The sequence below is a fragment of the Protomyctophum parallelum genome, assembly GCF_964188405.1.
Source record: "Protomyctophum parallelum genome assembly, chromosome: 8".
NCBI classification, from domain to species: Eukaryota; Metazoa; Chordata; class Actinopteri; order Myctophiformes; family Myctophidae; genus Protomyctophum; species Protomyctophum parallelum.
This window is the reverse complement of record NC_139703.1, coordinates 732,032-744,531: the sequence shown is the minus strand read 5'-3', so window position 1 is coordinate 744,531 and position 12,500 is coordinate 732,032. Positions and strand designations below refer to the sequence as shown.

The following is a 12,500-nucleotide window of genomic DNA, read 5'->3' as shown; positions in this document are numbered from 1 at the left end:
ACATCTAGGGGGCGCTATATGCATTCAAAGAAGTTCCTAGAAGCTTTGTCAGCTTTTTGGGGGGGAGGGGGGGGGGGGGGGGGAGCATTCTACCCATTGCTCGCTGTCTGTATACCAAAAAAAGGTATTAAAATTTGGACATAATTTTCTTACAGCAGCTTTAAAAGGATTAGCTTCTTTTTTTTGAGGACCTACTGTAATAACTATTACTATATAATATTAGGTATACATATAGGTACTATTATGTAATATCTATTAGTCTAATATTCCAGATTCTACTCAATATTGATATAATATTTGGAGGAATGATGGGAAATATGATGGTGTTAATTAAGGGAAAAAACACTCAAATAATCTGTAAAAAAAAAGAAAAGAAAGAAAGAAAATAAATTCACAATAATTCGTCAATGTTTTATAAATAAACACAACAGTAAAACAGTGTTGTACCCTGCCCTGTTTTTCTTCTTTCTAATTAGCCTATTTGTTCATCAGTTTATTGTCCAATGAAACGTCTATGGGGAAAATTAATGGGAATTCATTCTCCTCTGGGCCGTTCTGAAAGGGGCGGGACTTCCCTCTTCATTCTGAAAGGGGGCGGGACTTCCCTCTTCATTCTGAAAGGGGCGGGACTTCATTCTGAAAGGGGAGGGACTTCCCTCTTCATTCTGAAAGGGGCGGACTTCCCTCTTCATTCTGAAAGGGGCGGGACTTCCCTCTTCATTCTGAAAGGGGGCGGGACTTCATTCTGAAAGGGGCGGGACTTCCCTCTTCATTCTGAAAGGGGCGGGACTTCCCCTCTTCATTCTGAAAGGGGGCGGGACTTCCCTCTTCATTCTGAAAGGGGGCGGGACTTCCCTCTTCATTCTGAAAGGGGCGGGACTTCCCTCTTCATTCTGAAAGGGGTGGGACTTCCCTCTTCATTCTGAAAGGGGCGGGACTTCCCTCTTCATTCTGAAAGGGGCGGGACTTCCCTCTTCATTCTGAAAGGGGGCGGGACTTCCCTCTTCATTCTGACAGAATCTGGAGGAGTAATATTCAAAAATGGGATTTACAAAAGTCGGCCTCCTGGTGGCGCTATAACGGGCCGTTCTGGCGTATTTGGGGATCCAGGGAGTGTGTTTGCAAAATTCGGAATCGACCGGGTTAACGGTGCCGGAGCCACGCGACGTCACGTCACACTTTCACTGCTCGTTTACATAGTAAGTGTGCGACCTTCAGTCGCAATAATAATAATAATAATAATAATAATACACACGTTTTTCCTTAAAATTAATAATTAGTAATACACATTTATTACAATTACAATGTAATATAGTAATAACAGTGTCAAAATAGAAAATAAAACTATACATGATTCTTTGACTGTGACTTTTATACATGAAAACATAAAAATGCACAATTTACCACATTTTACACCATTTCCTTTGTCTGTGTTTTTACAGTGCCCCCCCCCCCCCCCCCCTCCAGGTGCAACAATAGTGTACAAGACAAATAAATAAATAAAATTAAGTAAACAATCTCCAGATTCATTCTACTGTTGATCCGTCATGCGATTCCTATCTCCATACAGCAGAGGTTTTCAACCAGTGGTCCGGGGACCACCACTGGTCCCTGAGGGGGTTCCAGGTGGTCCGGGGACCACCACTGGTCCCTGAGGGGGTTCCAGTTGGTCCCCGTGCAGCTAAATGAAGGACAGTTGGTAACCAAATTAACCCTTATTAGATCTTTATTTGTCACACTCTCAAGAGTTCAATTATTCTTAAACATCTGCATTACTTAAGTTAATTTACAAGAAGTAGTCATCATGTTATCTCTCCTAATGATACCAACATCATGTTATCTCTCCTAATGGTACCAACACCATGTTATCTCTCCTAATGGTACCAACATCATGTTATCTCTCCTAATGGTACCAACACCATGTTATCTCTCCTAATGGTACCGACATCATGTTATCTCTCCTAATGGTACCAACACCATGTTATCTCTCCTAATGGTACCAACATCATGTTATCTCTCCTAATGGTACCGACACCATGTTATGTCTCCTAATGGTGCCAACATCATGTTATCTCTCCTAATGGTACCAACATCATGTTATCTCTCCTAATGGTACCAACATCATGTTATCTCTCCTAATGGTACCAACACCATGTTATCTCTCCTAATGGTACCAACATCATGTTATCTCTCCTAATGGTACCAACACCATGTTATCTCTCCTAATGGTACCAACATCATGTTATCTCTCCTAATGGTACCAACACCATGTTATCCCTCCTAATGGTACCGACACCATGTTATGTCTCCTAATGGTACCAACATCATGTTATCTCTCCTAATGGTACCAACATCATGTTATCTCTCCTAATGGTACCAACACCATGTTATCTCTCCTAATGGTACCGACATGTTATCTCTCCTAATGGTACCAACATCATGTTATCTCTCCTAATGGTACCAACACCATGTTATCTCTCCTAATGGTACCAACACCATGTTATCTCTCCTAATGGTACCAACATCATGTTATCTCTCCTAATGGTACCAACACCATGTTATCTCTCCTAATGGTACCAACATCATGTTATCTCTCCTAATGGTACCAACACCATGTTATCTCTCCTAATGGTACCAACATCATGTTATCTCTCCTAATGGTACCAACACCATGTTATCTCTCCTAATGGTACCAACATCATGTTCTCTATCGTGTTCGAGACTGGCTCTCCACTACATATTATTAAATATGTACGGGAACTGACCCCACAGGGCAGTGTTCATGGATATCTCTTTAAGACACATCTACTATGGTGGCCCTGCCCAGATTCCAATCAGCGGGCTATTTAAGCCCCATCTGTGCAGAGCCACTTCGGTTTTTTGATTTCCACGAGCAGACGTTTCGTGTATCTCAGCAGTTTTGACACTTATTAAACAATATATATATATATATATATATATATATATTTAGAACATACAGCTGCGTGGCACACAGTCCGCTTACCGGAGGTAAGAAGAGAGCCGGTCGTCGTTACGACTCCTCTCAGGGCGCCGCGTAGCTCCATCGAAAAATCAAACAAAACAGCAACAGCAACAAGCTGCAGTGCCTAATCCGCTAGACAGTGGAGGAAGCCTCAGCCTGTCCGTGCGTCCGTCCCTAGTGAAACCCGACCACGTTGGGGGAAACTAGGAGACGGCGTTCGGTGTGGCCAAAGCCAGGCGCGAAGCCGACCACGTTGGCGACGCCTTGGTTCCCTGGCTGCAGAAGCGGTGAGAGAGCCGGTCGTCTCGACGACTCCTCTCAGGGCGCCGCGTAGCTCCACTGATAAAACAGCAGCAACAACAAGCTCAGTGCCGAATCCGCTAGACAGTGGAGGAAGCCTCAGTCTTGTCCGTGCGTCCGCTCCCTGGTGAAACCTGACCACGTTGGGGGAAACCTTGAGACGGCGTTCGGTGTGGCCAAAGCCAAGTGCGAAGCCGACCACGTTGGTGGAGCCTTGGTTCCCTGGCTGCAGAAGCGCTGTGAGACCCCGAGCGAAACCGACCTCGTCGGTGGACCTCCTGGTTGATCATCGCGGCTGTACACCGTTGCGGCGGGTAGCGGGGTAGAACCCAGAGGAGCTGACCTAGTCGGCGTACTCTGAGGCCATCTACAGTCGCTGATCGTTGCCGCCGCGGTCCGGCCAGACCACACGGCAGAGAGTGTAAACAAACAATTCCAGCGTGTTCCACTTCCTCATTGACAGGTTGACATGAGCGTCATAGTGTAGGAGGGATTCCCGTCAGGGACGGCAACCCAGACTGCACTGTGCCTCATGGTTCACAAGAGGGCGGTGTGGCTCAAAGATCAGGAGACAAAAACTCCCGATGACCCACCGTGTCAGGCGCTGCAATTAAATCGCTTACTCTGTCACAATTGGTTCTGGTTAATATATACTTATATGCTTATAAGTATGATAATGGCTACAACAGACACTATGCATGTGTACTTGTAGGCCTACTGGAATGATATACAAAAGCTCCAGTGTGCTTAATGTCAGATGGTTTTGTGCTAGAGCGCCTCAGAGCGGCTGAGCAGTTTATGTACAACCTCTTCCAGAGGTCCATAACTCTGCTGGTGACACAAAACAAACTGTGGACATTGATTTGGTATGGACTCTGTCCTAACAAAGAGAGAGCACACTGAGAATCCGTGTCATGGGGATGTCTTAGGGTACCATGTTGCCTTGATTCGTTTATGCAGCATTGTGAGATTCTGCAAAGGGTAGATTATGACCCCTCACGTTCAAGCAATTACTATAGTGCCCACTCCCTGTTGAGCACAGTCCGAGTTAAAATATGGTGTACAATACAAGATGTATACATATATGTATATATAGGTACACATATAATAAATAATATAGGTATATGAATATATCTATATAGAGACAAGAGGAGATGGAAACAGCAGGGGTTTCTCAGGCTGCATGTGGAGCTCACATGCCCACAGAGGATGACCAGTGTGTGTCCTGCGGGGGCCCTGGTATGAGGACCCCGCCCCCGGTACGAATGGTCTCATCCTTCCAGCTGAAGCTGGAGGGGCCATGGGGGCCTGTTTTTAGAGGCAAAAGACCAGTCGTTTCCACTGACAGACTAAAATGTCCCATAGAAATGTAATTTTTATGTGAACGTGTATGCTAATTGTATACAGCTGTGACTCTGTCTCCAAGAAATTTTTTTCTCAAGGGAGACAAATAAAGACTACCTTGAACCTTGTCCCAGGTTGGCAGAGCTGGGTGAGCTAAGCTCAGGCTATAGCTCCACCTCTTTCCTGCCCTGCCTGGTATGGACAGGTCTGTAAAGAAGGATTTAGTGAAAGTTTTCTGTGAGACTACTTACGAGTGTCAGCAGCCTATTAATGCACTACAGTGTGCAGTTTAGGGAGTGAGCGTTGACTCGCCCTCTCGGGTTAGCTGTTGTCTCGTTTGTAGGTGAGACTAACAAAATTCCTTGGGGTCAGACGGCCATTAGAGCACACTATACACTACAGGGTATGGTTTATTGTTTATTGAATGGATCCCTGTTAGCTGATGCCGAGGCGACAGCTAATCTTCCTGGGGTCCATATGAAACGGACATACAAAAAGTACATGAATACATGTATTGTTGGTGTTACGCCAGCTTACACGCCTGTGATGTAGTTCGGTATTGTGGATCTGGGTTCAGTGACACAAACAGAACGTGCTGGGTCAGTCGAATGTTTCCCTTTATGTTGGGCAGTCATCATAGCGCACTATACTGTCATATTCCTGGCGAGGCGTCAGCTCACGCGACAGTGGTGTAGTTCTGTCACAGACAGGACATGCTGTGTCTGTCCGATGTTTGGTGACACAGACATGACATGCTGGGTCTGCCAGGAAGTATGCCTGAATCTCAGCCATTGTCACACTATAGGGCGTATTGCTGACGGGGTCAGCTCATGCGTCCGTGGTGTAGTTCTGTCACAGACAGGACGTGCTGTGTCTGTCCGACGTTTGGTTGAAGGCAAATTATGCAGGCATTATAGCGCACTATACTGTCGTATTGCTGGCGGGGCGCCTGCTTACGCGACCGTGGTGTAGTTCTGTCTGTGGATCTGGTTCCCCAGCGACACAGACATGACATGCTGGGTCTGCCAGGAAGTATGCCTGAATCTCAGCCATTGGCACACTATACGGCGTATTGCTGACGGGGTCAGCTCATGCGTCCGTGGTGTAGTTTCACGGTGAAGCCGGGCTCAGTAACACAGCAAAGCGTGCTGTGGCTGTCGGGCAGAGCACACGATACAGTATACAGTGTGTCACGGCGAGCCGTTTACGCACCTGGGTGTGACTCTGCGGGGTAGAATCCGGTTACCGGTCTGAAACCACAGAGAAAGCTCTTCTCATCCAGAGAAGTCACGAAGTCATGGCTATCTAGGCGCAGCTAGCCAACACAGGGCTATTTGTCAATGCCACCGTCACCTGCTTACACGGCACTTCGGTGACCATAAGGGCCCTGACCTTATTGAGGAGCTACAGCGACTGGCTTCAAGCTTCCCAGGCAGTAGCAGCGGGCAAGACTATTCGGGTGTGGCGCCTTCGGTTGCCACAGTCCGAGCTGCAGCAGGAAGGCCGAGCTCGTCCAATGAAGCTGCCTGTTTAGCCATTGGCCTTGTTAGGCCAGGAGGTCAGTGCATTGCTCCAACAAGCTAAGAAGGCTTGTGCAGATGAACAGATGCAGGAGGTGATGGCAGGAATGCTCCATCATGAGCAACTTGCCTCAACGGCTCCTCAGGCTGCGCAACCCCAGTTAGGTTTGGCAGCTCCAGGGGCCTACGGGTCCGGTTGGAGGCCAACCGGCGGGGTATGGCTAGATGTGCTCAGCACACCGAGCCCACTCCTCAGTCCTGACAGTTCAGGGAACCCAGCCCCCACATGCTGTCTCTCGAGACAGTGGCGGTCAATTCAGGTGGACCCCTGAGTAGGTTCCACCATGTCAAGGGTTGTATCACTCTCGAGGTCGTCCTCAGACGAGCCCTCCATCGTCGTTTCCAGTCATCCTGGTTCTCCATCTGGTCAGTTTGTTGGTACTTTGCGCTCCGGCGTCATTCTTGAGTACATCCACGTATGTTAGCGTGGGACGTCCTCGTGACCGGTGCCTGTTTGTTGGATCCCACAGCACTAGTTTGCTGGCTGGCTTCTCTTGGCAGTTGAGCCAGCTGGTGCCTCCGCCCCTTAGGGCTGAGGGCGGCCACGGTGCACTGCGTCCCCCCGGCTCCCCTGAACATGCGGCCAGTGCATTATCTGTCCTTTACGGTCAGGCACTATGCAGGCGTATTGCTGACAGTGTCAGTTTACATGTATGAAACGTGTATAGTTACGCCGGTTCACACAGCAGAGTGAGTGTGAAAAGACTGTCATGGGGGAGCAGAACCACCAGAAGGGCGTATTACGGCATGGCCGTTAAGCGCCTGGGTGTAACTGTGTGGGGGAAACCGGTTATCGGAGCCACGGAGTGAGCTCCCTCCTCGTCCGGGGGTAATGGGCTATGCCGGTGACCTTGTGACACGGCGGACCACTGTCCCACACAAGGTCAACACAAGGATCACCCAGTTACTGAAGGGTGCTCGCACATTAGGTCGGCAGTCCCCCCACGGGAGGTGGTACTGTCTGCCTTGCGGCATGAGCCAATTAAGCGTGGACACTTGGGTGGCTTCTCGCAGGACAGCATTCTTGCTGTTAGCAGTGTCAGCCACAAGAATGTCCCTATGAGTGCATGAAGGATGCTGCCACTTCCTGCATGGCATTGGTTAGGTGGTGCTGGCACCAATCCCTGCATTCTATACCATAACGGCCTGATCAGAGTACGAGCCAGTCAGCCTGTTGAGTTGCACCCTCCCCACCCTCCTAAGCAGGGTGGTGAAGCAGGATTGCAGTCACGGTTGGGCCCTGTCAGGGCCTCTAATGGGCCAAACTGTTTAAGCAGATGGTCTCCAAGACTGGGCTCCCTCATTGGGTTGTGAAACAATCTAGCAGGCATATAGGTGGGCAGGGATGTGGGCACAATCCGTGCAGGGCCTTGTGGCCCATGCACTGATGACGAGATGTCCCTCTATCTGAGATCTGCGTGACGGACTCTGTGTCGATGCCGTCCGCATTTAGCAGGTTATACCAGTGTGGTATCCATGTGACAGCCAGCACCCTCCTCACTGAGTGTGCTGGGCTCCGCATCAGGACATGGCTTCAACAGTCGGTTGGCCTACTGTCCGAAGGGCTGACTTGAGCGGGAGTGCATGACTGCAGACTGCAGTAACCTGGTTACATTTCCCGAATGGCACCCTGGTGCTCAGAGGAGCTCAGGTTAGGGCCCCACCAGTCCTGTTTGGGGGCCAGGCCGTTAGCCCTGGAGGCTCTATGATGAGCCCCCTTAAAATTGTTTAGTCAGTGAGCCTGACATGCTGTCACTCAAGACAGCAGTATTATATAGTCACGTCTGCAAGGAGAAATGTGGGAGTTGCGAGCGCTGTCAACCCATAACACGCTCGGCCGGGTGATGGAGTAGTTTTACACCTCGACCCAACCTTCTCCCCAAGGTTCTCTCAGGGGCACATCTCAATCAGGTGATTGAGCTCTGTCCTCTCTTTACATGCAGACGGATGAAGTGTGCAGTGGTTCAGGTTCAGGTTCAGGTTCAGGTTCAGGTTCAGGTTTATTTGTCATTTGTATAGATACAGAGTATACATACAATGAAATTTATTTTGCTCAGAGCACTCTCCGTCTTACATACACAGGACATAAACAAACATCTATAGTGCAAGAAAAGACAAAAAACAGTAAAAGAAAGTGCAAGTGAAGTGAAGTGCAATACAGTTCAAGGTCAGCTATTCAGCAGCCTGACTGCCTGGGGGTAAAAACTGTTACTGAGACGGGTGGTACGAGATTTGATGCTCTGGTAGCGTTTTTTGGAGGGGAGTAGTTTGAACAGGGTATTTGCGGGGTGGCTGGTGTCTTCCATGATGTTATGGGCTTTTTTCATACAGCGAGTGGTGTAGATGTTATGGAGACTGGGTAATTCTGTAGTGCCGATGATTTTAGCTGCTGTTTTAATGGTCCTCTGCAACCTGTTGCAGTCCTGAGCGGTCGTGTTACCGTACCACACTGTGATACAGCCAGTTAAGACACTTTCAATTATACAGCGATAAAAGTTCACTAGTCCTTTTGTACTTAAGCCAAATTTTTTAAGGCGCCTCAGAAAGTACAGTCACTGCTGCGCCTTCTTGAGGATGTACTCGTTGTTGAGTGACCATGTGAATGTGTCTGTGATATGTATGCCCAGGAATTTAAAGTTATCAACTATGTCGACAGATGACCCTTTGATGGAAATGGGGGTGTGGATGCCTTTGGACTTCCTAAAGTCTACAATGATTTGTTGACAGTGGTGTATCTCTGACAGAGATCTACACAGCAGTGACATGGGCGACTCTGCCTACATTCACCCTGTCCTACCGATGGAACGTGGTGGCATCCACTCCCCCTGTGGGAGTCGCTCCTGCGTGCTACTCAGCGGTAGGGTCACTGGCACCTTGACCGGTCAGGTCGGCCGGGCATCTGACGGGCTGGCTTGAGCAGCCCTTCACCCCGGTGGTCACTGGCCTAGCATCGTGCTGGGCCAGCTGAGCCTAGGTGGCATCTTGCGCCTAGGCCACGAGTATTACTTACTTGGTATGAATACTGAAGTTTTGGAGCATTTTGGCGAGCACCTGTGACTCATGGCGCTCACCACTTATAGGCTCGGATGGAATTCAGGTTAAACTGCCTCGGGCTGCCGCGGGGGCAGCTGGTCTGCTTATTTCCTCGCGGTGTGTCTTAGAGAGTTCCCGTACATATTTAATAATATGTAGTGGAGAGCCAGTCTCGAACACGATAGAGAACGGAGGGTTACACTGTAACCCAGGTTCTCTGAGTGGAGAGACTGGCTCTCCACGAAAGAGCCGCTTCCGAAATTCGTGTCAATCAAGTTAATCGAAGTGGCTCTGCACAGATGGGGCTTAAATAGCCCGCTGATTGGAATCTGGGCAGGGCCACCATAGTAGATGTGTCTTAAAGAGATATCCATGAACACTGCCCTGTGGGGTCAGTTCCCGTACATATTTAATAATATGTAGTGGAGAGCCAGTCTCTCCACTCAGAGAACCTGGGTTACAGTGTAACCCTCCGTTATCTCTCCTAATGGTACCAACACCATGTTATCTCTCCTAATGGTACCGACATCATGTTATCTCTCCTAATGGTACCAACATCATGTTATCTCTCCTAATGGTACCAACATCATGGTATCTCTCCTAATGGTACCAACACCATGTTATCTCTCCTAATGGTACCAACATCATGTTATCTCTCCTAATGGTACCAACACCATGTTATCTCTCCTAATGGTACCAACATCATGTTATCTCTCCTAGTGGTACCAACATCATGTTATCTCTCCTAATGGTACCAACATCATGTTATCTCTCCTAATGGTACCGACACCATGTTATCTCTCCTAATGGTACCAACACCATGTTATCTCTCCTAATGGTACCGACATCATGTTATGTCTCCTAATGGTACCAACACCATGTTATCTCTCCTAATGGTACCAACACCATGTTATCTCTCCTAATGGTACCAACACCATGTTATCTCTCCTAATGGTACCAACACCATGTTATCTCTCCTAATGGTACCAACATCATGTTATCTCTCCTAATGGTACCGACATCATGTTATCTCTCCTAATGGTACCGACATCATGTTATCTCTCCTAATGGTACCAACATCATGTTTTCTCTCCTAATGGTACCGACACCATGTTATCTCTCCTAATGGTACCAACATCATGTTATCTCTCCTAATGGTACCAACACCATGTTATCTCTCCTAATGGTACCAACATCATGTTATCTCTCCTAATGGTACCAACACCATGTTATCTCTCCTAATGGTACCAACATCATGTTATCTCTCCTAATGGTACCAACACCATGTTATCTCTCCTAATGGTACCAACATCATGTTATCTCTCCTAATGGTACCAACATCATGTTATCTCTCCTAATGGTACCAACACCATGTTATCTCTCCTAATGGTACCAACATCATGTTCTCTCCTAATGGTACCAACATCAATACAGCATGGAAGTGTGGACATGCATTTTTGCTAAATGTCATCAAATGGTGGTTCTGTGGCTCAAATGCTGAATAAATAGATAATAGGAATGTGAAAAGGGTACAAAACCAGTGCTGCAGGGTGGTGTTCATGCCTACATACACATTGTCACACAACTATATAGTTTTCCCATGTGGTCTTTTTTATAATGTTTATAAATGTACTCTAACGCCTCAGACGGCGATAGATCGCTGGTTTTTGCCATACGACGCCGACCCGCAAACACCTACATTTAAATGCATTCGACTCTACAATACAAAACGTATAAATGCAAACATTTGCACATGTGCCTTTTTTATGTTGTGATACAAAAAAATGAACATTCTTTAATTCTACATCTAGTGATGATTGCTGAGCGCTGGTTGTGCCTTTTATTATGCATGTCTTGATTCTGTTTCCTGTTTCAGACCATTCTGTGTGACTGTTTCCTGGTCTATGGAATATATGCAGTTTTCCTGTTTCAGAGTCTATGGAATATATGCAGTTGTTTTCCTGTTTCAGAGTCTATGGAATATATGCAGTTGTTTTCCTGTTTCAGAGTCTATGGAATATATGCAGTTGTTTTCCTGTTTCAGAGTCAATGGAATATATTCAGCTGTTTTCCTGTTTCAGAGTCTATGGAATATATGCAGTTTTCTTTTGACTTTTGGCACTCTAACCCTGCAAGACCCACAGTTGCAAAAATACAACATTTGTATTTTATACATTAAAGTTTATTAGAATTGAACTTTTAACATTCAGTAGACTTTCTGTGGTCTGGGGGTTTTCTGGCTTAAACAAGTGCTCTGATTGTCCTGCTGACTGTGATGTCACAGCCTGCAAATCCCATAATTGTCAATGGGAGTTGTTGCCAGCAGATGTCACTGTTTTGCCTGTTTTCATTGCAGCTCAAAAGGCTTCGGAGACCCAGAGAAAACCCCAGAACATCCAACTGAAAAGTTCAGGTTGTGTGGGTGAAATTTGCATATAAGTCCCGCCCACAGAGGGGCAGGAAACAGGATATTTGCATATAAGTCCCGCCCACAGAGGCAGAAACAGGATATTTGCATATAAGTCCCGCCCACAGAGGCAGAAACAGGATATTTGCATATAAGGCCCCACCTCTAAATCCTTAAAGGAACAAAACTCTTATTTACTAGACGGATTCCCCACAAAACGTAAGTAAAATAAAAGTAAGTAAAAAGCCTGTAATATTTTTTGGGTGATCATTAGAATGTATTAGTTAATATTGTGAAAGATATCATTTCCCCCCAAATGTAAACTAGAGCATGTTATACTATTTGTACAACAGTAGGTCAGGTGTGGTAGTAAATATTCACCTGGCTAAGTATTACTGTTAAGTAGTACTTGTTGTATTTGTACAACAGTGGGTCAGTGGAGTCTTATAGTACATTTTGATGCCAATACTTTTGTACTTACTTACTCATTTTGTTCATTTTGAATTCCAGACTTTTACTGTTTAACTGAGCATTTCTCTCTCTTATTGCAGTATGTGTGTGTGTGTGTGTGTGTGTGTGCGCGCCTCCCCAGCGGACATCTTGCTGAGGGGCTACAGTACAGTACAGTACAGTACAGTACAGTCATAACTCCCTCAAATCTATGCCTGAACATCCTCCCCAGCACCGGACCCTCTCAGAGCATCCTCCCCAGCACCGGACCCTCTCAGAGCATCCTCCCCAGCACCGGACCCTCTCAGAGCATCCTCCCCAGCACCAGACCCTCTCAGAGCATCCTCCCCAGCACCAGACCCTCTCAGAGCATCCTCCCCAGCACCAGACCCTCTCTGCATCG

At 47.1% G+C, this 12,500-nt stretch overlaps 1 protein-coding gene and 1 long non-coding RNA gene across 2 annotated transcripts in view; one reads left to right on the top strand and one right to left on the bottom strand.

Moving 5' to 3' along the window:
- Positions 1-3,471: 3,471 nt before the first annotated feature.
- Positions 3,472-7,193, top strand: LOC310863165. Its single transcript, XR_014569647.1, has 3 exons — positions 3,472-3,723; positions 6,350-6,869; positions 6,903-7,193. It is a non-coding gene; the product is annotated as an uncharacterized lncRNA (long non-coding RNA).
- Positions 7,194-12,461: 5,268 nt separating this feature from the next.
- Positions 12,462-12,500, bottom strand: part of LOC310863751 (protein O-GlcNAcase) — a gene marked incomplete at both ends in the record, with an annotated part of 41,805 nt that continues 41,766 nt past the window's right edge. Inside the window, one exon of the mRNA XM_083772246.1 lies at positions 12,462-12,500. This exon is cut by the window's right edge and continues 98 nt beyond it. Within this exon, the coding sequence (XP_083628372.1) occupies positions 12,462-12,500 (39 nt within the window).